This window comes from Dermochelys coriacea, chromosome 3, assembly GCF_009764565.3.
Source record: "Dermochelys coriacea isolate rDerCor1 chromosome 3, rDerCor1.pri.v4, whole genome shotgun sequence".
NCBI lineage: Eukaryota > Metazoa > Chordata > Testudines > Dermochelyidae > Dermochelys > Dermochelys coriacea.
In genome coordinates, this window is record NC_050070.1 from 137678906 (window position 1) to 137705420 (window position 26515).

The 26515-nt window shown below is 38.6% G+C and overlaps 1 protein-coding gene across 2 annotated transcripts in view; it reads left to right on the forward strand.

The window, feature by feature from the left end:
* Positions 1–26515, forward strand: part of RYR2 (ryanodine receptor 2) — a 735866-nt gene that overhangs the window by 616678 nt on the left and 92673 nt on the right. For both annotated transcript variants that reach the window (XM_043511417.1, XM_038395332.2), the window contains 7 exons: positions 1060–1163; positions 1900–1951; positions 2095–2148; positions 2932–2955; positions 15308–15407; positions 16902–16981; positions 25560–25636. In XM_043511417.1, coding sequence (XP_043367352.1) covers positions 1060–1163; positions 1900–1951; positions 2095–2148; positions 2932–2955; positions 15308–15407; positions 16902–16981; positions 25560–25636 — 491 coding nt within the window. The remainder of the gene's footprint in view (positions 1–1059; positions 1164–1899; positions 1952–2094; positions 2149–2931; positions 2956–15307; positions 15408–16901; positions 16982–25559; positions 25637–26515) is intronic.

Here is a 26515-nt window from a genome sequence, read left to right on the forward strand (position 1 = left end):
TCCAGCACTATGTGATTAGGCAGTTCTCCTTGAACCACCACCAAGTGTTCTCTGGAACACTGATGGTCAACACAGTACAGTTTTGGGAACCCCTGATTTGCAAACTGAAACTATCTGAAGTACTATGCTGGTAAATGAAAGTTGGCTTTCTACTAATTCATGGAGGGCCATAAAACCAGGTTAAATATTATACTTTGAAGATATTTTCAAATCCAAACCTTCAGGGGCTGCTCTGGTAACTGCCACTTTATTAATAATTGTAAAAAGAAAAGTCTGCCCTAACTAGAGGAGTGTAAACCTAAAAGAAAAAATTACCAACGAGGCAAAGATGCCCTTTTCTAAGCATGTAAAAACTTGGGCCAATGTAGAGCTTTAAAGTGAGGAGAAGAAAAAGCTACATTAATAGCAAAAATGTGGACTAGTCAAGGGATCCACCCTTGCCAACTTGAACACTGTTATCGGTAGATATGAAATCACCTATCTTAAAATGATGGGGAGGCCTGCAAATTTGGGTTACAGCCCCTCCCCCACTGCACAATGCATCAGGCTCATTAGGGAGCAAGAAGCAGTGTGGTTGGCAGGTCACAATAATCACCATAAAGTAGTAGGAACAAGGAAAAATTCTTCACTCTGCTGAGGTAGGCGGTTACAGTAAGGTAGGAGCAGATAGTTAGTGCCTTGTCAGCCTTAGGGTGGTAGCCCATACTGTGTTCAGGCTACCCCCCAACTTAATCCTGAAGACAGCAGTGGTAGGGTTTGGGGTGGTATCCAGGAAAGGGGAGGAGGTAGCTTTTATGAGGAATGGGGTGATCCAGGGCTGTGGACTTTCATGGTTTGAGTGTGTTCAGGATTCTAGCCTACTTGTTCCCAAAGGTACTCCATGGAGCTGGACTTTTAAATCCTCGCTATCTAGGACAAGTTCAGTTCATGCATTCAAAGAGCCCAAATGATATGTATTATTATAGTATATCTAATACAAGGTTCACAGTCTGACAGATTTCACAACAAATAACTTAGAATGCGCATATTTTTTTCTATTCCAATTTTCTTTCCCCACAGAAACCTGGAGCGGAGCCATCAGAGGAGGATGAAGGCATTAAAAGAGTTGATCCGCTACATCAGCTTATTCTGCTTTTCAGTCGAACAGCCTTAACTGAAAAATGGTAAGGTTGGTGTGAGGGGCTGTGAAATTTCTGCAAATTTTCTAGCTGCTTCCATTTTTTAAATTGCATCCGTTTGCCATGCAATATGTCACATATTCAAAGTGCTAAGCAAGCACTGACAGATTTGCATGTGCCCACACATGTGAGACCTGATTCTTTATTACATTGCCAGAGAGGCCTTACCATAGCTGAGAAGCGGGTACATAGAGTTTTCTGCAAACAAACAGATATGCCTACAAACGTCAATGTCACATTTATGGTTGCTGTTGAAAATCTGTCCCGTGGTGTCCTCAGTAATGTCTGTATTACACATTAAAAGAGGTACCCACAGCTTGAAAATTATATTATCTGAAAATGCTGGATTTACAATATAGCTAGAAGTAACTCCTCACAATCCTACAACTGAAAGAAGTTGGAAAAAAAAGTATTTCAGTTTGTTCAGCTCTATTTGTGTAGTCAATTTCACTGTTCAGCCTGTATTAGTTTATTAGTTCATTCTCTTCCTGAAAAGACCCATATAATTAACAGAGGAGCAGAAATACTCTTATAAAAAAATTAAAGGAGGCTAAAAACAAAATTCAGGACATCCTATTTAAAAGGTGTGCTCTTGGAAACTAGAATTATTTTAAAATGTTCAATTTTCTGGTCCTCTTCTGAATATTTGAGGTTTTCAGTTGTTTATGGAGATGCTGTATTACATTAATGGTTACAGCATTTCTTCCCTTCTATTCCCTAGCAAACTGGAGGAAGATTACTTGTATATGGCATATGCTGACATTATGGCAAAGGTAACTTTTTCCCCATCTTTTGCATTTACCTTTTAATAAGAGAATGTAAGGGAGATTGAAAGAATTTTGGTATATCAAGCTGTGGCCATGTTTTTTTTAAAGCAAACTTTATTTGTGAATGTTTTGTTTTTACATGGTCTCAGAGCTGTCATGATGAAGAGGATGATGATGGTGAAGAAGAAGTGAAGAGTTTTGAAGTAAGTTTGATGTCCTCTTTTTTGTTTCTTGTTTCATATTATACATTATTCCATAGCTTCTGATTGACATTTATGTTTCTTGCTTCATGGCTTCCTGCAATTTATTATGTAAATGAACTGCATGTCACAAGATGGATTAAAAAATATGAGTAATCAGATTCATAGTAGTAAAACAGAGAGAGAAAAGATAGTGTTACATAATTATATATATACATGCACACATATATATTTATAAAATAAAGTGTGTGTGCATGAGTGAACATTAAAAGAGTCTATTTGGACAAACGTAACGGTTCAATTGCTATCCTGAACCACAAATCATTCTGAAACTCTGATGAGGACAGTCTGACAAGATTTTCAATGGTGACTGAGTTTGGATGGGTAAGAAATATTGAAAGAGTAGTGTTTATTGCAATAATATCATATATATATATATATATATATATATATAGTAGCAGTAATTAATAAATTATTTGCATCTCTGTTTATAGAGCAATGACTGTTAAGAAAAGGTCAATATTTATCCACAGTTAGCACGTTATTTCCGATGTTTATAATAGGAAATAACTGCAGTAACTCAGACACTACTCTACATTTACTGTAGATTAATGTTGACTTTGTAATAGTGATTACTATATGAGGGAGCACCCGGTCTTATGACTAAAGCACAGAAATGAGAGACAGGAGATCTGCATACGTGTTTGATCAATCACTTATCTTCAAAATATTTCTGGATATTTTTTCTTATTGCTATTTCACTTCTTGTCCTCACCCTTCCTTAAGGTCACAGGATCACAACGCAGCAAGGTAAAAAAAAAAAAGTGTGTGTATTTGTCTTGGTCTAATTTTGTGACTTTTAGCTTTTAGATCCAACATCTTGGATAAGTTCATATAAAGGGTCTTTAAAATATTTCTAACTATTTTCAGCTTTCGCATAACTTATCTTCACAGCACCCTTCATTTGAACAAAAATGTATTCATCTTAAAACTTCAAGGATTGATTAATATGAAACTTTTTGACCCCATTAAATAGAAAAACATTTTTCCCTTCTAGGGAAAATGGAATGACCTTTGACTTGTTTTTTATTTTTTTCTTATTATCTTAATATTCTTGCCAATGGTACTTTTTAAAAAAATGATTGCTGGCCTTATTCCAAGAAATGTCAGTTTCCATCTTTTCCAGTTATCACTCTTTAATTTCTATAGTTGAAACTGTTATTCTTCAGATTGGAAGGGAATACGATCGTACTTTTGCTTTCTTTTAACAAGCCAACTTTGTGTGGCATCATCTTAATCCAGGATTCATCCAACAAAGTCGTCGTTCCAGTGTTCACAGCCTAATATCAAGTGTGTTACCTTTTCTGCAATTTAAATTCTTTGGAGTGGATTGACACTCTTTCCAAATTCTCCACTAATTGAAAAATCTAAATATAGAATTGTAGATTAAATGACTATTGGTCATTTAATCAAAAATATTTGTAACATGTTCAATGAAAATGGGTTGGTTGTTATTATCTTCAGCTTTCATTACAGGGCACCAGGTAGAAATTCTATAGTTAGGGTTGCAATCTAAAATGGGCTTAAAACAGGGCATTTATTTCCGTTTTTCTCAAAAAGTATGTAGCCAGGTGGTATGCAACTTCACATAGAGTTAGTTTTTATGCTCATTGAATTTCCTACATAAGCTTTGTATGGTTTCTCTTCATATATTTTTAACAGAAGCCTTTGAATTTCAGCTCCAGCTGAAGTTTTTGCTTGGCAGTCTTACTTTTCATTGTTGACTGACATCTGTTAAAAAAAAAACCATTATCTACAAAAAACTTGCTAGATTGGTGTGTCCAGGATAGATCTAGAGCAAGAGGTAATTTGATTTTGGATTTAGGGCCATTTTTAATTGCTGATTTCTGTATAACTTCAAGTTTATGCACAGTGCATACAAACCCGATGGTTGATTGGGACTAGGAATGCACATGACTGATGGTTGGGCTCCTGGCAGCAGGCACAAGACTCCAGCCACATGATGGGACTGAGAGCACATACATTCTGCTCCATCGGGAGTTATGTTTTTCGGTCAGATTTTATCTTACAAAAGAGGGAGTTTTTTGTGCAGCTGCTGATACATGAAGGTTTATTCATAGGTGCTGACAGATAAAATATACTCCATGATCAGCTGCATTTCTTCCTCCCACAAGTCTGCACACTTTTGTCTAAACGCCACTAAATGAAGCATTAAAAAAGCCTAGGAAACTAATACCCAAAAAACATTGTGTGGAAGCAGGTGCAGTTGATACACATACAGCATGCATGACACAAACCCACAAAAGCAAGGAAACAATAAATTCTAAAACACCCACACTCCTTTCCTGGAGGATAGGATAAAATGTTAAGGCTTCAGGAATACAGTTGTCTGATTTAGGATCCCAATGTTGAATGCCGTCCACTGATTCCATGTTCTGTGAGTCTGCAAAAATAGTGACAGTCCAGTGTGCATGATGTTCAACTTTCTGCAATTCCTTCTCAATCAGAACCTCAGAAGGGTCATTCTTTGACAGGGCTTCAAGTCAAGGGACACGGTCAGTCCATGTTCTGTGCAGTTTACTCTTGCTTTTTGGCATGAATAATCTATATTGGGGCCTCTGTGTGAGCAGCACACAGATCAGAATATAAAACCTACAGTAATGATGTTCAGGCCTTAGTACATGGCTGTCTGCACCCCAGTGTAATATTGGCCTGCAGACCTCATGCATTTGCTCCCTTGGTATTTATTTTTCATTAGTAAGATTTTTTTTTATCCTCCTTGCTGTTTGTCTCTAAGATCATAACTACCCAGTTATAAAGATATAGAAATAACTATGTGGAGTCCTTGATTCTTCTATTTGACAAAAAGTGCTTCTAGTCAAAGTGCCTCACTGGACTGAATGCAAAATGGTCTTCACCATGCATGTTATATGTTAGTGCTATTAATATGGATAGGGTCAGGGCTCAAATGGATGATCAAAAACACAGTTCCACTTTGTAAAATGAAAAGGAGTACTTGTGGCACCTTAGAGACTAACAAATTTATTAGAGCATAAGCTTTCGTTAGCTACAGCTCACTTCATCGGATGCATTTGGAGGAAAAAAATCCGATGAAGTGAGCTGTAGCTCACGAAAGCTTATGCTCTAATAAATTTGTTAGTCTCTAAGGGGCCACAAGTACTCCTTTTCTTTTTGCGAATACAGACTAACACGGCTGCTACTCTGGAACTTTGTAAAATAAATCAGTTGAATCTAGGAAGAGGAGAAAAGGGAAGAAGAGTAAAAGATGGCACCACTCAGCTATTAGATTTCACAATGTGCACATCACCCAGTTGCTGGGCATGTATACTGAAACTTATATTGTTTAATAACATCTTATAATTCAGTGAGACTCTAGGCTTAGGATCCAGCTCTTTTGAGATCATCAGTATTGTGGTCCTTTGGAATAGCTTATGTAAACAGAGTGGCTGTACCTTGTGTCCTGAAAGGCAAGAAACTCTGGTTTTGTCAGAGCAATGAGAGGAAATCTGAGAATCAAGTACATCTAGCAAGAAACATTTCTTAGAAATATGTTAAAAATTTAAATCAGTATTTGTTTTTGGCTTTCACCGGTCATGAGGGACATGAATCCAAGTCTGAAATTGCTGCTCCCATCACTTCCAGATCTCAGTGGGAAAGCTTAGGCAAAAGTAATCCTTGGAGGATATGAGGGCACATTCTGTTCCCCTGCTCCAGAGAAGTAAAGGTTCCTTAAAGGGCATGGATAAAGCTGTCAGAGAATTCTCCCAACACAGGGGCTGCTCTGACTTAATTGACTTGATTTAGTTGGGGTTGGCCCTGCTTTGAGCAGGGGGTTGGACTAGATGACCTCCTGAGGTCTCTTCCAACTCTAATATTCTATGCTTCTATGATACATATTAGTTTCCAGAACAGCTCAGGATTAGAGGCACAATGGTTATGTTTTCCCAACCTAACACGGAACTGCCTTCCTATTTAAAAAAATTAATACAAATTTAAAAATGGAAAAAACAGAGTCATTTTACATATTTAATAGTTACTACCAAATTTCCAAAAATAATCTCTAAAACTGAACCTGCAGAAATTTAGATGCATATGTTCAAGAACAAAATGTGCATTTGCACACTCAAACAGGGTGGTTAACTGCTCAGTTACGCTGTTTGCATGTGCATATACTGTTTTCTTGCATTGTTGCAGGCACAATTTCAGAGGACACTTTTGTGAACATTTGGTCCTTAGTTGGTAAGTTGAAGATTTTTGAGTAGCCTATTAGACCTGCATTACAAAACAACATTTGCTTGGCTCCTCTGAAGAGTTTTTAATTTATTTTTTAAAGAGCAAAATAAAGACAAAAATAATCAAATTATTTCTGGACATTTCGTTAATAGAATGTGAGTGATTTTTGGCCAACAGAGCAAGATGCAGAAAACTTGCCTGTTAAGGGCTGTAAAAAGGTGGGGAACTAATAGCCAAATTCTGCCTTCCTATGTTGCATGTTGAACTTCCATCTACTTCAGTGTGAGCCCAGTACATATATCTGGAGGAGAATTTGTTTCCCTTGTTGATTATCTTGATAGCTGAAGGAGACATTATCCTGAGACTTGTGTATGGCATTTTAAAAAGAGATTCTCTCTCAAATTTATTTTATGTAACTAAGGTTCGTCCCATTGAAATGATCCACACATTGAATTTTATTTCTTGCCAGAGGTTTTGTATATAGAAATTAAAGGTACTTAGACATCCCCAGTTGTCACTTTTATTATCTAGTCAATTTTATTTTTCTAAAATCTCTCATTTTGGTTCAGTGATTTATTCATCAGTTTTACACACATTCTAGGTACAGCCCTGTTCCAAATAAAGTCTGCACACACTTTCTAGAGTCAAACTCACCCAATCCCAGGGACTTGATTTTATCAACAAAGAAACCAATATCAACATAACACAAATTCCAGCTCAAGATTCCACTCTATGTTTAGGTGTTTCAAGGGTTTTTCCTGATGGACCTCTCTATACCAAATTCTAGAGTTAAATGGATCTGTGCAAACAACCAATATTTCCTTGAAGAAAATATAGTGTGGCAAATTTGTAATTTGTTGCAAGAGATTTGAATTTCTGAGCAAAGTTGTGTTCACTAACAGAAATGGTGAAATGTCACCCTACAAATCCTATATAAATCTACAGCCAAAAATCTGCTACTAAATATTCACATCTTCTCTTATGGTGAAAGGGAGAATGCAGAATTTGGCATTCTGAGTCTGCATAAAACATTTTTGAAGTGAAAAATGGATACATTTGTTGCATAGCTTTAGGCACAGCTTAATCCTTAAGTTGTTCTAAACGAAGGACCCCATACTGCTTACTGGCACTTAGAAAAAAAACTCCTGAAGCCAGTGGATATTTTGCCTGTATAACAAATGCAAGATCAAGCTGACAAAAAAGACCAATAGTTTTACTCTGTCATAGCCCAATCCCCCAACCCTAGCAACATGCTGGTGGGGGGGGGGGGGCGCACGAAAGAGTACTAGGGGAAGAGATCCTTTTGTCATAGGCTAGAAAGCAATAGTGGAGCTACTCCAAAGTTGATATTGAGGCCTGTTGTTGCTGTTTGTCTGCTGCATGTTGTCTGGAGCAACAGATAGTGAATATACAAAATTCACCAATCCTGACCACCTCATGTCACTGAGTGAGGAGACATGGAGTGATCCCCTGTGAAGCTGGGCTGCACGGGGCATTGGTGGTTCAAACCTTCTATACGGGCTCTCAAATCCTATACTGCAGCAGAAAGGAACCACACTGGTTCTGGCTAAGCCCTTAGTGGTCAAAGAGAAGAGGACAATTTTGCCCCTCTGTGATGATGCAAACAAACATGCCACGATAATCGAGTGATGAGTTTTGTAACTTCCTTATTTGTCCCCTTATTATTTTTAACAGAGTAGTTATATAATTATCTTACTGAGCATATCCCAACTTGCTGAGTGTTTTCAGTTCCCCCAGCTTGGAAGGAGAGTTTGAGATATTAACCATTTCAAATTACTGTGGACTCAGATGTGCTAAATAGGTTCCCAACTTGGATTGTAAAAATCTTTTAATTTCACTGGACTGTTTTAATAATATAGATGCAAAAAACATAATTTGCAACTATTTCAAAGATGTCACTCTCCCCTCCCCCCCATGGTGTAAACAAAGAGATTAATTGAAATAATGTATAACTTTATAGGTTATTTAAGGTAATTTATCTTTTCAGTATTTTAGGAAAAAATTATTGGAACACAGAAGACATAGCTTTGCAAGCTTGCTAGTCAAGTGCTTTTCTTTTCAGAGCATGCTTGTAATCTTGTACATTCCTATCTATTTGAATAGGAATGAGTGTTTTGTGTGATCTCATTAGACCAACACTGCAAGTATAACACTGCTACAACATTGCAAACAAGTATATGGAGGCAGGAAACATGAAATAAAACAATATCAATGTAAGTCTATGGGGATGAGGTTGCAATGGCATGGCAATGCTAATGTCAAAATGAAAGCAATAAAGATGTTGAGGCAAGACTACGTGGAGACAATTCAGTCCCATTTTGCTGTAATAAGTGTGCAGTGGCAGTCTTAACTCTGAATTTCTTTGTTCCTGTAGATTTTTACCTCTGCTTTAATGCTCACTGAATACAGAGTAGTATTTTGCTTAATATTATGTCTTCTTTGTTAAATTACAAGTATCTACACACACACACACTATATATATATATATAATATAGATGTAACATTGTACAATAAAAATGTTTTCAGTTTAACTGTTCAAAATCCAGAAATGCAAACAATTAGATTGATTATGCAACCCTAATTCCACCCTCAGGTGCATTCCTATACAACCTATAAATGCATGGTCACATACTATTTCTCAAAGTCTAACTATATAATATATAAAATTTTTTCTATCAATGCATTTATTGTGGGATAGGATCAAAAGAGCCAATGACACTAATAACACACTAAGTACTGCTGGTTGATGCTTGTCAACACATATCTTAAAAACATATAACTTTTAACACACAATAATTGGCACTACATACTGTAGTATCTTTCCATTCTCTACTATATAAAAAGAAGTATTATCTTTCTTCTGCTATTTTAGGTGCAAAATTTAAAAATTCAGGAGTAGAAAGTCCAACCCAATTTTCTTCCTTTTTTAAAATATCCTATGACCCAATGTTATTTTTTCATTTTCTCCCTTCTCATCTCCTTGCAGCTACCACAGATTAAGACCCAGGAAAGCAAGCACATAGGCATTCTCAGCACGCCTGGTAAAAGTAGCCATAAATGCCTTGACTAGCCACGTTTTCATTTTATCATTAATATTTGTTGAGTATCAGCATGTGTGACAAAAAATACAAAGGAAGACATGGTTGTGCTCCAAGAAGTTTATAAGAATGGTCTTAGTAACCTTAAAGAGTTTTCTCCACTTTACACATATAACTCTATCATTCCTTGCCATATACATATACTTAGTCATGATAATTGAATTGTTCACAAATCATATGTGTACAGAACCCAATTCCCTACCACATTTATACTGTATACAGTGCACCAGATCAAACAAAAAATCCCAAAGGAATATCTTCAAAGTTTGAGGCAGTCAGCGACCCACAAATAATGCATGTACCAATATTTTGAAACTTGCATGTTTAGTGACATTCCCCACACCTTGCAGTTCTATCAAGATTTTGACATCACGGAGCGGTTGCCAATAATTTGTCTTTCTGGGGAGAAAAGATGGGAAGAATTTAAACAGAAAAAACAAAGTATAAAAAAGAGAGCTCTGCAAGTAGAGGAGGAAATCATTTTTTATAATTGCAGAGAATTTTTTTATTATGAAGTTTGCTTTCAAGATGAATCTACTGTACTTTAATGATGCATGTACCTGCCTGTAGGTGCTAATTAGATAGTCTCTGAATTTGCTTTTACCTCCCTCATTCTCATTCTTTGTCATCTGTGCTTTGAAAAATTCCTTTTGTGTTATGTTATTTTGTATAATGCTAGCAGGATTCCAGTGTAGAAAAGATGTTTCAACTCCGCTGAGTATTATCTCAGTAATGCACTTTTAACAAGAAGAAAAGCTAAATCTGGTGGGACCAGACTTCCAGCAGCAAGAGATTTCAATACTTACATTATTTTTGTCAAGCAGAATGGGAAAAGTTTATTTTATCTCACACATGCGTGCACACACACACACACACTTCTGAAGCCTACATTTTAAGCTTTGAGTAGTAACTGTGTAACAGTCCATTTACTTTCCCTATGTATATTTCAACATGTGTAATTTAGGATTAAAAACAGACTTACTCCAGAGAACATAATGTAGAATGAAGAAAATTTAAAGGTTTAACATAAATGCTTTTTTAAGACCCCATGCATAGCAACCCCTGAAATAAATGAACATTTTGCTTGTGTAAGAACTGCAATGGGATTTATTCTCTGCGTTGGCTTATCTATACCATACAAGATGGGGGAGACCTTTAGTTCTGTAGGACAGAGGAGATCTTGGAAAGCAGATAACTGAGGATAAATTAAAAGAGATATGATTATTGCAGAATGACCTTAAAGTAACTGTTTCTTTTCCTTTTTATCTTCTCTCAGGTTATTCTATTTTAATTTTCCATTTATGTATTTCAGTTATTTCAGACTTTCAGAACATGTTCATAAGTATTATAGAATTATTGGTACTTAGCTCCTGCTACTATAACAAAATCCCTAGTTAGCTATCTCTGGGACTTGAAGCTAGGCCTCTGGATCTAATAGCACAATTGTCAACTGCTTGAGCTAACGGGGCAGATGAGCTCAAAGGCAGTAGTACCCCATGAGTAGTAGACGCAAACCTTCCTATGCGAGATAGCTACTAGAAAGAGACAAAGAGCCATGCTGTGTTAGTATATAATATTCCAGAGCCCCACTCTTGTCAGTTCCTGCTCACGCGTAATATCACCTGGTTCCCTACAATACCTTCCTGCTTAAATATTTCAAGTTAAAATTTTACCACACCCAGGTAAGCCAAATATGAAAGTTTGGTCTAAATTAATCCCAGGTATGACCCCAGATCTTTGATTGAAAGATCTATGAGGCTTTATAGATTTATTTACAAAAAAACCTGCATCAAATTCAATTTGCTCTTCAGTCCCTTGATAACAACTACAAAGAATTAGGCTTAAGCAGTCATAGAGCTACTAAAGAATAAATTATGCTTTATGCAGAGAAAGAAGCGTAAGTATATCTTCCTGTTGGGTTCAGTCAACTACACTATCATTTAAAATGAATGTCTTATGCCTCCTGAAGAAAATAAAATTGTAAAGCCCTTAGAAACACACAGGTTGCTGTAAACAACATAACATCTATCACAGTCTTTCCTCTCAAATAATAGGTAAGTAACCAGAGAAATTATGGGATTTTTCAAGACCATTTGGTCAGTATGCAGTCCTGGTGGCTTGAAACAAGACTACTGAAAATGGGAAAGTTAATAAACCATGAACTAGGAATTTCAGTCACATCTGTGGTCCTTGGAAGAGAGACTGAGAGCAAAATGAAATGAAAATAGAATCCAGACCTCTTACCTTGGGTCTGCTGATTGTCTGCTGATTACACAGGTTGCAGAGGTGCTTATCCTACAATGAACAATACCACTACTAAGAGGGAAAGTCAAATAAAAGTAACATTATTGGTAATAGGTTTCAGAGTAGCAGCCGTGTTAGTCTGTATTCGCAAAAAGAAAAGGAGTACTTGTGGCACCTTAAATTTGTTAGTCTCTAAGGTGCCACAAGTACTCCTTTTCTTATTATTGGTAATAGTCTCCCATTCTAATAATTCTGGTCAATCTCCTCTTCAGCAGGGACCTAGAACTCATACTCTAAAACCAGCCTGTCCCAAAGCATTTACAGGTAGCTACTCTTCTTACAGACTACTTGCATGTGCCACATCCTAATTTTGAAATCTTTGACAAGAATGGCCTTTAAACAAGACTCCTTTCTTCTAGCATCCAACTCGGTGAATAAAAATATAATTCCTCCATTAGGTATCCAAAATCACTAGCTATGTCACAAAAGAGCAAACTCCTCTTGATATTTTGAACTGTAAATGTAGACCTACGTGAAGAAAACTTCTTGCACTAAGCAATAGAACATTTGGATTATCTTAGTCTTCTGAATATCTATAGTCCACAGTACAAGAAAGAAACAAGCCAAGCACGCAATACAAAGAAATGAGCAAGTAACATCATAAATCTTGGTCATATGCTTACTCACAGAAAATATTTATTGGCATGTAAACTTTAAACAATACAAATTGTCTTCCTGTACTGAAGAGTTGGTGGTTAACATTAAAAATGTCAACATTTCCCAGCAATTACAAACCTGTAATATTTTGATGTACTGTAATTATTACATATTCTAAGATATATTATACTTTTATCTATCAGATACCACTGTAATTGAACCATAAGTAAATTATTTTTTAGTTGTGATACAAATATAGGGCAGATTTAGCATCTGCCTTTGCCATGTGGTTGCTTTTTACCTATTAAAATTTGAGAATGAAACAAAAAAAGTCTAAGTTTTGAACACTCTTCTTCTGATGAAGATAATGATGAAGAAGACTCCTAGCTCATGCACAGCTTTGCTGGGGAAAGCCTTCAGGGTGAAAATCCACATATGTACACTTCTCAGTGTTCATGATTCATTTATATGATATAAATTAAGATCACACAAGAAATAAGTGATTTTTAGTGTCAGAGTTTTAAAAATATCCTCTCTGTGAAATGTTTAATTTTTTTATTATCCCAAACTTTTCTTTTAGCATGATTTTTTGTGTGTGGTTGTGATGGTGTGATGAATGAGGTCAAATTAATTCACTAAGCTAATACCTTCTCAAGCTTCCTTCAGATCAGCCTGACTGAACACAGTTAAATACAACTGCCAGCCTTATAGCTGCCTCAGTAGTAGCAACTGTATCTAGGAATGTGGACACCTCAGAGAATTGATAATACCTGAACAGGACACCTAGTAGTCTGGCATATTTTTGTACTCCTGGCAGGTTGCCTTCTCTCCTGAGCCCATGTACACACTTGCTCCTTCATTGTTTAGAGAAAGGTACACCAGAAAATGTAGCCAGGCTGAGAGGGGAAATGTGAGTTTTAGAAGCTCTTATCCAAGGACTGATCATCTTCATATCTTGTTTTTGCTGAACCACTCTGCCACTGGCAACTATCTAAATGTCTGAGTTTCCCAGAGCGGGGTACAAAAACCCATGAAGTTCCTTTCTCTCCAACCTGGTTTTAAACCCTTTTGACCAGGCATCTTCCCGCCTCTCTTTTGTTGTGCAACTGCAGGTGTCATACTTACCCATTCTCTTGGTCTGTAGAAGATGGAGGTAAAGCTCCCTGTTACTGTGCTTTCCTCATCAGGCTATCAACAAAAGGTCCTTTTATAATAAACCTAGGACTGAAGACAAAACTGAATAAGTGACTCTTGCAATGGAAGAGAGAGAAAAGATTGTTGGGTCTAAAAATAAACAAAGGAAAATGTAAAGAAAAATGAAATGTTAATCAATTTTCCATGACCTCTGAAGCAGATGAAAATATTTTGTTGCAGCTTTATTGAAACTGTGTTGTAATGATTATTTGGTTTTGTGTAATGATTATTTGGTTGTGTGTATGTGTATGGTTTTGTTCTGTTTTTTAATTCACAGGAAGAGGTTTAAACATGAAGGCAAACCTTTCAGACGTTAGCATGGCTGCACATGAAGCAAAGCTGCCATATTTCTTTTTCTTTTCTGAGCCTCCATTTCGACTTATCACATAATTTAAGGGAAAAGTTTAACCACAGGAGCTCTAACTGTAGTATGAAAAAAAAACTTGATGAATTTTGTTTCCGCAGCACGATATTATCAAAGATTTAAGAAACAAATTTGCCAGCCCCAGCGAGAACTCTCTGGTAACAGCATAAATGTCTGTGTTGGTTTGCTTTTGATTTTAAAGTTTCTTTTTTCATTCATTTGAACCCATTTTATTTTTTTACCTCTTTTTAGTTTTTATTTTTCATAGTCTGTATCTAGCAAGCCTTCATTTTTTAAACCTCTTCCATCTTCCAGTGTCTATTTTCTGTACTTTGGATGGAAAGTTTATGGCAGCAAAGCTGTCACTCTGGCTACTTTTGCTGCAGCTGTTCCTGCTCTTAGGTCATACGTGTTTTGGCCGTTGTGTTTTTGGGCATGATACTAATTGATGGTGTCATGCCCCATTGACTACGCTTTTCTACCACGCCATCCGATGGACTCGCAGTCATAGGGCTCTATGCAACTTCCATCTTGCAACTTACACTGCTTAGTCATTTTCAGTTCTCCAGCAACCTTCAGTTAACCGTGTGAATGCTCATACCCACCTGGAATTAGCTGTGCCTCTATGTTTTCTCTTTATGTTTTCAGTAGTTTAAATAATGAAGAGCAAACTTCAGCCATTGCTCAAGCAGCACCATGCAGTATTATTTGTTGCCACCAGAGAATGCAAAATATAAAGGCACAATGTATTCTGTCTTACATCCTTTTGGGATATGTTGTGGGTTAGGGAAATCTATCTTGTATTATAAGTCAGCATCTTACTTGAAATATACAACTCTGCCTATTATTCTTTCTTGAACAAATTTTCCCAGATGAATGAAGCTCACGATGAAGCTATTCTGTCATTCAGGGACAACTTGCACCTCAAGAGCCATGTGCTGAGCAGTATCAAGTTATGGTCACACTGTAGAAGATTATTAAGAGAGTATAAAGTGTTGCACAAAACATAGCACAGAAGTGCAAGTTTGATACATGCAGTACATATATACTGTGAATATGGGCTTTGAACTAACCAAATGATTTACAATTGAGAGAACTCCTTCCCGATAAACAAAGGACTAAAAGGATAAAAAGAAAAACACAAAGGGAAATATTGAACATGTTAAATATTTGTTCAGTAGCATTGTGTGTGCATTGAATAGGTCTATGATGTTGCAATAGAGCCCATATACTAAGAGATAAGAAAATATCTTTGGCGAGCTGATGGTCATTGAAGTCCTCAACTTAAATGATTGGAATTTCTGTTCAGGAAAAAGAAATGGAAAAACAGAAGCTTCTGTACCAGCAAGCAAGACTGCATGATCGGGGTGCTGCAGAGATGGTGCTTCAAACAATCAGCGCCAGCAAAGGTAAAGACCTACCACTTGTGTACGTATACAGTCTTCTTTGGGATTATTTTTTGAAGATTTGTTGGGTCTAGAACTTGCTCCTTGTAATTATTGGTGGCTACACCTTAAATTAGGTTCATTTTCAAATAAATACCCCAAATTTAGGTGATGATTAGAAGTTGATTCTGCAAAAGTTTGCTGAAAAAAAATCACAAGAAATTTTCTTGTGGTATTTTTGTATTCCTGGCCTTGGCTGGAGCCCAGATGATGTAGAAATGAGTGAAAGATGGTGGGGAGGTCATTGATGTGCACTGGGAATGTGTAATGACAAAGTGAGGCTCCAGAATTACCGGGATTTATATGTCTGTGCCCTTAGCATAGCACAGGCTCTGATTTTTTCTGAACAAGTTCACCCATGTCCATTTATAATCTGTTCCTCTCCTGCCTCGTCGATATCCTTTCACTGTATATTGCTAAGAAGTATAACTTTTTAGGCTTTTGTTCATTAGGCCTACGGGTGCAGTTTGGGAGGGAGTAGAGGGGTGTTGCCCCCCCAAAACTGCAAGCCTCAGGCAGGTGCAGAATTTGCCCTCCCATGCATGGCCCTGTTGGTTGGCTGGAGCTGTCTCACCAAATATAGAAGTCAAACTACACCTACTATTAGGCCCCTTCTTTCACCAATCATTTTTCCTTGTCATCTACCTTTCTGTGCTGTGTCTACTGCACTATTACTTAAACAATTCTCTCCTTCATAAGCAAAAATAACCAACTTTCCTCTAGCGACTATATTTAAATTCTTCACTTCACAGTTAGTCCTTGAGGAAGTGTCAAAGTTTTGTCTATGTGGGCATACAGTAAGAACACATTGTTAAACTGAAAAGGCAGTTTTAAATTGTGCATCCAACCTCAGAACCAGCTTCTCAAGGCTGTCATGACTGAAGAGTAATTTATATTCTTTGATGATAATTCTTCATGTCTTTCATCTTTTTCTTTCCTTTTTTATACAGTCTTTATCTATGTATTCTTAGAGAGTATGAGGGCTAGTCTACACCAGATGCGCTACATCTATGCAGCTACGCCGCTATCGCATGTCTGGTGAAGATGCGTTATGCTGATGGGAGAGAGCTCTCCCATTGGCATAATTACTCTACCTCAGCAAGAGGAGGTAACTATGTCAGTGGGAGAGCATCTCTCATGACATAGTGCTGTCTACACCGGCACTTAGGTTGGTGTAACTTGCGTTGCTCAGGGAGGTGGCTTTTTCACACTCCTGAGCAACATAAGTTATATCGACAGGCAGTAGTGCAGACCTGTCCTAAATCACACAGTAGATATGGTGAGGAAAAATGTGTGTGTCTGTTTTACAAGAGAGATTATTTAAATGATCCTCTCCTGTAAACTTCCATGTAAATCACTCCATTCTGTGCACATCCTAAGGCAGGGTAAGTTAGTAGAATAGGTTGGTTGGTTGTTTTTTTAAATATGAACTTAAAATAATGGTTTAATATTTTCAAGGTGAGATGGGTCCCATGGTTGCAGCCACCTTAAAGCTTGGGATTGCCATCTTAAATGGAGGAAATTCTACAGTTCAACAGGTAAAGTGTTTGAGTGTAAACCATTCCATTCTATCAAATCTATTCCATGTAGGTTCTTAATAGACATCTGTCACTGCAGTATCTGAATGCCATCCAGTAGCACATTATGTGATGCGACTAACATTGGTCATGTGTTATGTGTTCTGCCTTCCTCTCCCAAGGGGAGAACTGTGCAATAGAGTTTCTTGTTTTGGTGGGGGTTTTTTTGTTTTGATTGTTTTTTAAATATACGTGTTGCTGTGTGTTTATGGGAAAGCAGAAAAGGTCAAAGAAATGGAGCTAACATTTGGAATGGAAGACAATTAGGTTTGTGATGGTCCTTAGCTCCTGGGGGAGTTAACGCCATAGTCTCAGACTGGCTCCCTTAGACAGTTTTATCCCACACACAGATGAGCTTTATCCTTATTATACAGAGTTTCATTGTGCCAGAGGAGTGTAGCTGTCAACCACAGTCTTCATCCCAGATCTTTAGGTAGTCATAGATATCCTGGTCCAAGGCCATGGAGCACCCTGAAGATGGGACCAAGACCTTGAACCTGATTTGAAATTCTAGAAAAGGCAGCATAGACTGTGGAAGATGGGTTTGTTGGGCCTTGGTAGCCAGTGTTGCTGAGGAAATGTTCTGTACTAGTTAAAGTTTCCTAAACACAAAAGGTTTCATTCCCAAATACGTCACATTGCTGTAATCCAACCAAGCAGTGATGAGAGTTTGAATAACTGAGGCCATGTTACTGTCCGCCAGGATGGGACAGTCTCTTCTGGTCAACTAAAGGAGGTAGAAAGTGTTACTTGTGGATGCTGTTATGTGAGAGTCTGGCATCGGTGAGGAATCCAAGTGCACTACTAAACTACAGATTAAATTGTCCAGTTGTGGATGTGGGCCTTCATCTAATGGAGACTGTGCAGTGGTTGCATTCTATTCAAAATGCTTTTGTCTGTCCACTAGCATTACCTCTGTCTTCCTCAGATTCCACTTCAACCAGCTATTCTTCCTTCATGATCTGAGCTAGTTCAAGCACTGGGCCACTGTGGTGGTGGTGGAGTGGTCATATGTGGTGAAAGATAGGGGGATCTGGTATCAGGGGGCAGCCGTGTTAGCCTATATCCACAAAAACAACAAGGAGTCCAGTGGGACCTTAAAGACTAACAGATTTATTTGGGCATAAGCTTTCGTAAGTAAAAAACACACTTCTTCAGATGCATGGAGTGAAAATTACAGTCGCAGGCATTATTATACTGACACATGAAGAGAAGGGAGTTACCTCACAAGTGGAGAACCAGTGTTGACGGGGCCAATACAATCAGGGTGGATGTAGTCCACTCCCAATAATTGTAGAAGAGGTGTCAATTCCAGGAGAGATAAAGTTGCTTTTATAGTGAGCCAGCCACTCCCAGTCCCTATTCAAGTCTAAATTAATGGTGTTAAATTTGCAAATGTATTTTAGTTCTGCAGTTTCTCTCTGAAGTCTGTTTCTGAAGTCTTTTTTGTTCAAGTATGGCAAGTTTTAAATCTGTTATAGAATGTCCAGGAAGATTGAAGTGTTCTCCTACTGGCTTTTGTATGTTACCATTCCTGATGTCCGATTTTTGTCCATTCTTTTACGTAGAGACTGTCCGGTCTGGCCAATGTACGTGTGTCATAAATATAAAGGGAAGGGTAAACGCCTTTAAAATCTCTCCTGGCCAAAGGAAAAACCCTTTCACTGTAAAGGGTTAAGAAGCTAGGATAACCTCGCTGGCACCTGACCACAATGACCAATGAGGAGACAAGATACTTTCAAAGCTGGAGGGGGGAGAAACAAAGGGTCTGGGTCTGTCTGGGTGAGGCTTTTGCCGGGACAGAGCAGGAATGGAGTCTTAGAACCTAGTAAGTAATCTAGCTAGATATGCGTTAGATTATGATTTCTTTAAATGGCTGAGAAAATAAGCTGTGCTGAATAGAATGGATATTCCTGTTTTTGTGTCTTTTTGTAACTTAAGGTTTTGCCTAGAGGGATTCTCTATGTTTTGAATCTAATTACCCTGTAAGGTATTTGCCATCCTGATTTTACAGAGGTGATTCTTTTTATCTTTTCTTCTATTAAAATTCTTCTTTTAAGAAACTGAATGCTTTTTCATTGTTCTTAAGATCCAAGGGTTTGGGTCTGTGGTCACTTATGCAAACTGGTGAGTTTTTTACCAAACCTTCCCCAAGAAGGGAGGTGTAAGGTTTTGGTGAGGATTTTTGGGGGGAAGACGTTTCCAAACGGCTCTTTCCTAATAAAAAACCCAGTTAGACGTTTGGTGGTGGCAGTGAAAGTCCAAGGGCAAAAGGTAAAATAGTTTGTACCTTGGGGAAGTTTTAATCTAAGCTGGTAAAAGTAAGCTTAGGAGGTTGTCATGCAGGTCCCCACATCTGTACCCTAGAGTTCAGAGTGGGGAAGGAACCTTGACAATGTGGCAGAGGGGCATTGCTTGCACTTGATCACATATATCACATTGGTAGATGTGCAGGTGAATGAGTCCCTGATGGTGTGACTGATGTGGTTGGGTTGTCTGATGGTGTCGCTAGAATAGATATGGTGACAGAGTAGGCAACAAGGTTTGCTACAGGGATTGGTTCCTGGGTTAGTGTTTCTGTGGTGTGGTGTGTAGTTGCTGATGAGTATTTGCTTCAGGTTGGGGGGCTGTCTGTAAGTGAGGACTGGCCTGCCTCCCAAGGTCTGTGAGAGTGAGGGATCATTTTCCAGGATGGGTTGTAGATCGTTGATGAAGTTCTGGAGAGGTTTTAACTGGGGACTGTATGTGATGGCCAGTGATGTTCTGTTATTTTTCCTGTTGGGCCTGTCCTGTAGTAGGTGACTTCTGGGTACCTGTCTCGCTCTGTCAATCTGTTTCCTCACTTCCCCAGGTGGGTATTATAGTTCTAAGCATGCTTGATAAAGATCTTGTAGGTGTTTGTCTTTGTCTGAGGGATTGAAGCAAATTCGGTTGTATCTTAGGGCTTGACTGTAGACAATGGATCGTGTGATGTGTCCTGGATGGAAGCTGGAGGCATGTAGGTATGCATAGTGGTCAGTAGGTTTCTGGTATAGGGTGGTGTTTATGTGACCATCACTTATTTGTATTGTAGAGTCCAGGAAGTGGATCTCTTGTGTGGACTGGTCCAGGCTGAGGTTGATGGTGGTTTGGAAATTTTTGAAATCCAGGTGGAATTCTTCAAGAGCCTCCTTCCCGTGGATCCATATGATGAAGAGAAGGGGCACTAGGGAACAAGAGCTGAAGAAGAGTTGTTCTAAGTCAGCCATAAAAGTGTTGGCATAGTGTGGGGCCATGCGGGTAACCATAGCAGTGCCGCTGACTTGAAGGTATAAGTTGTTCCCAAATCTGAAATGGTTGTGGATGAGGACAAAGTCAGAAAGCTCAGCCACCAGGGTGTGCCGTGGCCTCATCGGGGATACTGTTCTTGACAGTTTGTAGTCCATCCTCATGTGGAATATTGGTGTAAACAGCTTCTATATCCATGGTGGCCAGGATGGTGTTTTCAGGAAGCTCACCAATACATTGTAGTTTCCTCAGGAAGTCGGTGGTGTCTCAAAGATAGCTAGGAGTGCTGGTAGCGTAGGATCTGAAGAGAGAGTCCAAATAGCCAGATAATCCTGTTGTAAGAATGCCAATGCCTGAGATGATGGGGTGTCCAGGATTTCCAGGTTCATGGATAGCAGATAGAATACCGCTGGTTGGGGCTCTGGGGCGGGGGCGGCGGTGGCAGCGGCGATGTCCGTGTAGATTTGTTCCTGTGCTATAGCAGGGAGTTTCTTGAGCAGATGATGTAGTTTCTTTTGGTACTCCTCAGTGGGATCGGAGGATAGTGGCCTGTAGAATATGGTGTTGGAGAGTTGCCTGGCAGCCTCCTGTTCATAATCCAACCTGTTAGTTAGGACTACAGCACCTCCTAGGGATAGATAGAGGAATCTGTATGTCATCTCCGTTTTGCAGATACTTGAGTCCATGTTAACTGCTGAGTTCACCTAGTGGCTTCATGTAGATGTTAAAAAGGACCAGAGAGAATGAGAATATTGATCCTTATGGGACTCTACAAGAGAGGGCGTTTAGTAATGGAGGTGTAGTGTCCCATAACTACTCATTGGATGTGTCCCTTTATGAAGGACTGAAGACATTTATTACCCTGGATCCCTACCCTCCCCCCCCTTCTCAGCCAAGGAAGTGTTATCTGATGATTGACAGTGTCAAGTTCTGCAGAGGGGTCCTGAAAGATGATAATGGATTTCTGCTTTGTATCCACTGATAGCAGAAGATCATCCCTCAGTGCTGCTCAAGCAATCTTAGTTCTATTTCATGGACTGAATCCAGAATGTTCTGGGTCTAGAATATTAGCTTCTAGATGAGCTTGTAGTTTGGCTTTGGCTAGCTTCTCTCATTATTTGCTTGGGAACTGGAGCTTTGGCACTAGGTAGTATTTGGTTAGAACAATTTATGCAGGTTGGGTTTCCTCAATGTTGGTCAGACTGTTCTAATTATTATTTCCTTTAAAAGAGAGATAAGACTAACACAAAGATTACAATTTCTAATTTTACATGATGAAACAAATGAAAGGATCTCTAAGAGGGTTATTGCCAAATGAATGTAATTTTGAATCATAAGAAACTATACATTGTTAGCATTAGGTTAGTAGGTGATTGAATTTCAACTTTAAATATAGATGGGTACTTTTAACAGCAATACTGGTTTGGGGCCAGGACTGTAGTATTTCAGTTTTTATTCAAACCCAAGGGTGTCACTTATATTTATATTTATATTTTGCTTCTTTTTGGCTCTGAACTTCATGACTCCTTTACACTTAACTGGCTTGACTCACCACTGTATTATTCCACTTATATCTGGTGTATCCCAGATATTCCAATTGATTTCAGTGGAGTTATCCTTGCAAAAAAATTGGAGCAGTGGTATCTGGTGCCCAAAATAAGTGGTGTGGGTATGCTATGGCTGATCATTAGTTACACTGTCCTCCACTGTCCTTCACCTGCTACCTCCCAAATAAAATCAGCTAACTAAACAATTGAGAGCTCTTCCCTCTCCCTCAATACATAAATTCTGTCCCCTGTTTGGGCCCCTGCTCCGGAGGTGGGGGGAGATCTGGATGCTGCTCCGGAAGTGGGGAAGAGGTCTGAGCTGGAAGTGCACTTATATTCTATACTCTTTGTGTCTAAAGTTCTTTAACCCTAAAAGGGATTGAATAGGAAGCCTGTGAGCATGGATCAGTCTGAGTACTGCCCTATAATTACATCTAGACAAACTGTGTTACAAGAACATTAAGGTTGCAGAATCAAGCACCCAGAAGTTAATTAAATGCCAGAATTAAGGTTGCCTGTGCAAAAAACCTACCTTAAAAACATAACCGTTTCATCCTAGGGAACCATATTGTCCCCCCAACATGGATCCTCGGCAGAGTTCAGAACCACAGCAGAGCCCTCTACCACTTGAGCTAACAGAGTAACTTGTAAGATAACTATTTGTTATCCTCTGTGTGGACCTGCCACTAGTGAGGTTTGGAGACACACACTTTGATAGTGGGGGTGGCACATGCTAACCAGTCTACGCATAGTAGCTGTGAGAGGATGGAGCATGCGCAGACCGGACAAAATTGACATGATTTAGATAGCATCCTATAATAAGTTTCTATTTAGCAAATGCTTGATCAAATTTGGTTGAATTTTCGTATGGATAGCAAAACACATGTCCCTGATTCCTCTGTGACCCTGCTGTCAAATTTCAAGTCCCTGCTCCAAAGAATGAAGATGTAGTAGCTTCTCAAAGAAACAGCAGTAAGATATTTTTAAGCCTACCTCATTCTCTGAGATGCTGAACTCTTCTAGTTTGGTAAAGTTATAAGCAACCAAAACCAGGGACTGATAAAGGAAAGTGTTTGGCAACCTTAACTAGAGGTAATGTTTCCTGCACCACCTATAATAAATCTTCTGAACAATAATAGGTCAGCAAAGGGTAGTGTGATGAATCTGCTGATGCTCTTCTGACTCCTCAGTGGAGAATGGTAGTGTTTCAAGAAGGGATAGGGGACAATAGTGTAGCAGGGGGGAAGGATGGTTTCAGAATGTGGACAGTGACCAAGGCAACTGTTCTTGGTGATAGCTGAGGGTGACTGAGCTGGGGTTTTCAGGATTGCCTGTGTGTGATTGAGTCTATCTGATTTTAGCAGTAACAAGACACAGTGTAGATAAAAACATATATGTACGTGAAAATTACCCCAGACCTAACCCAGTGACGAGTTTTTCACCAACAACAAAAACTGACCCTCTGCAAGATCCTGAAATTGATTACCCCTTAGCTGAAGGGCAACAGAACTTTCAATGGAAAGAGGAGCTCTCGTGAGGGTCTCGACTTCTAACAGCCCCAGCTGTCCCCTTCCCCTGAGTGCACTGTGTATGGTTGCACTGAAAGGGCTGAATATTGCCAGCACTTCCTCCCCATTGCCCCACCGCAACTATGCTGCTTTCTTCATTGTGCTGCTGGAGAGAAGGGGGAAGGTTTACAAAAAGTGTTGGGCGGGATTAGGCCAGAAAATAAGTTTCTTCATTTCTCTATGTAGTGATGGGATTGACTGGAAATACCTGTCAGTACTCATGAGACCTAAAAATACATACTCTGAACAATTACCTTGTTATGTCATTATCAATAAAAAACATCTTCTGAATGCTAGTTTTTTGTCACAGTACATGGTCATTGTGACACACCAGGGTACAATCCAGACTGATGAGTAGTTGTGATACCCCTGCCCTGTAACCTTGGGTGCCTTACGATGCCTTGCTGAAAGAGTTCCCACATGGGCCACCCACAAACAGCCTTCCAGCATGCAAGGCACACCATGGGTGCCTGTGCGTAATTGCAGCCTGCCAGCCACACTTGTGTTTCACTCTGGTTCTCCCCAGCCTTGCAGGGTAACCCCAGTTCAATACCGGTCTTAGCTTTTCCTCCAGAAACATATGTACTGTACTGCCCAGTCCTCTCCTGGACAATACAAATACTGTGTGTCAAGTCTGTTATTTCTTAAGATAAAAATATGCCAACTTGTTATTTCAAATAGTTCTGCAGACACTTCAATTTAAACACACTGGATTAATAAAATAGTAAAACACGTTTTTATTACCTACAAAGAGAGAGATTTGAAATGAATACAAATAATGAGGCATAAAAGTCAGAAATGGTTACAAGAGAAATAAAGACAAAATGCAGCTAGTGTCTAACTTAGCAAACTATGGTAAATTCAAAGCAAAGTTTTTCTCATTACATGCTCTCAACAGTCTTACTGGCCAAACTTCTTGAGCCAGGACCCCTTTTTCAGTTTGATGGCTGCTTCTTTTGTCCTGTCTTGTGTAGTAAATCGATGGACAGAGAAAGTGGGGGGGTCCCTTGGAGGCATTTATTCCTCCTTTTTATAGATGAGGTCCTTCTCTTAGAAAACATTTCAAGCTGAGATTCAGGAATCTACATGTAAGGATATCCCCTGTTGATTTTCTCACCTGCTTGAACTCCCTTTGTCTCCCTTCCTGCATGCGTGCTTGATGCTCTGGTTGCTGCTTAAATGCAAATTAAGCAGAGCATACATTCTTTTCTTTGAGACTGACTTGTTTGCCAATCTCAGTTTGCAACATATGTAAATAACATCATACAGGGAAATCTTGTAACTTCACATACAATGTTGCCACACACATTTTATCAGGACAATATTGACCAGCAGATTGTGAGACCTCAAATGATACCTTACAAGACATACCTTGTACAAAGATTATTATAATAAGGTGTGGACAGAGGGATACATTCTGTCACAGTTATTCAATCTGAATTTGCAAAAAGAAAAGGAGTACTTGTGGCACCTTAGAGACTAACAAATTTATTTGAGCATAAGCTTTCATGAGCTACAGCTCACTTCATCCGATGGCTCACGAAAGCTTATGCTCAAATAAATTTGTTAGTCTCTAAGGTGCCACAAGTACTTCTTTTCTTTTTGCAAATACAGACTAACACGGCTGCTACTCTGAAATCAATCTGAATTTGTAACACTGCAATATCATTCCATATAAATTATTTTTTCATATTGGTAATTCTATCTAAACTATCAGAGACATTCTGTCAAAATGTCAGAGAACCTTCCAAATGCTTTTAAAAAGAAATAACAATTTCTCCTTCTTTCTTCCCTTCTAGCTTGTTAGAAAAATAGATTAAGTTATAGTTTGTGTGTGTGCATGTGTAGAATAAACTAGCAGAAAGCTAAGTCAAAGATTAAAATTTGCATTTAGTTCTGAATGTGCTGAGGTTAGTGATTGTTGTTATTTCCTATAATTCCTTCAAAAGTGTCCATATCATGGTGGCAGCCTCTTCTAGAAGGTTTGGTCAGTAACAAAATATCCGCCTGACTTGTGGTACCAAGGTTTTTGTCAACTGGTCTGTTTTATCTAATTTATAAATGCCATCAGAATTATTTCACAAGACTGCCTAATTGGCATAGAATAACAGATACCCAATGATTTAACATTTATACTATGTGGTTTGTTTGCTGTAGAAAATGCTTGACTACCTCAAGGACAAAAAGGATGTGGGCTTCTTTCAGAGCCTTGCTGGTCTTATGCAGTCATGTAGGTAAGACAATATCTATTATAATACATCTATTATTTTGTATCTAGATTCTTTTCTACAGGATTTGTAACATCAGTAGAATGTTGGAAGAATTACCTGGTGAGACAGGAAGGGTAAATATGCCAGGAGCGCGCACATGCGCACACATAGACATACACAAAATTGTTTTCCTTTCATATTCCTAGGGTTTCAAAACAATAATAATTAATGTAATGTATAAACCACTAACTCAAAGCAATATCCAGGTCTTTATAAATAACAAAGTTATTATATTGAAAAATTTATAACTGAAAAAATTATAACTGAAAAATAAACCAAGCTGGGCTAAGCACCCAGAGAACCCTCCCAGCTAAACAGCAACTGGGCCAAAAAATAAAATACAAATCCAAAAACATTTTTGGGGGAGAGAAAAGGAAGATGAAATTACCACAGAGAGAAAAGTCTTTCCTATAAGCCAAAAATGTAGCTATAGTGATCAGGAACAGTCAACATGGATTCACCAAGGGCAAGTCATGCCTGACCAACCTGATTGCCTTCTATGATGACATAATGGGCTCTGTGGATATGGGGATATGGTGGACGTGATATATCTTGACTTTAGCAAAGCTTTTGATACAGTCTCCCACAGTATTCTTGCCAGCAAGTTAAAAAAGTATGGATTGGATGAATGGACTATAAGGTGGATAGAAAGCTGGCTAATGGGTAGTGATCAATCATAGAATCATAGAATCATAGAATATCAGGGTTGGAAGGGACCCCAGAAGGTCATCTAGTCCAACCCCCTGCTCAAAGCAGGACCAAGTCCCAGTTAAATCATCCCAGCCAGGGCTTTGTCAAGCCTGACCTTAAAAACCTCTAAGGAAGGAGATTCTACCACCTCCC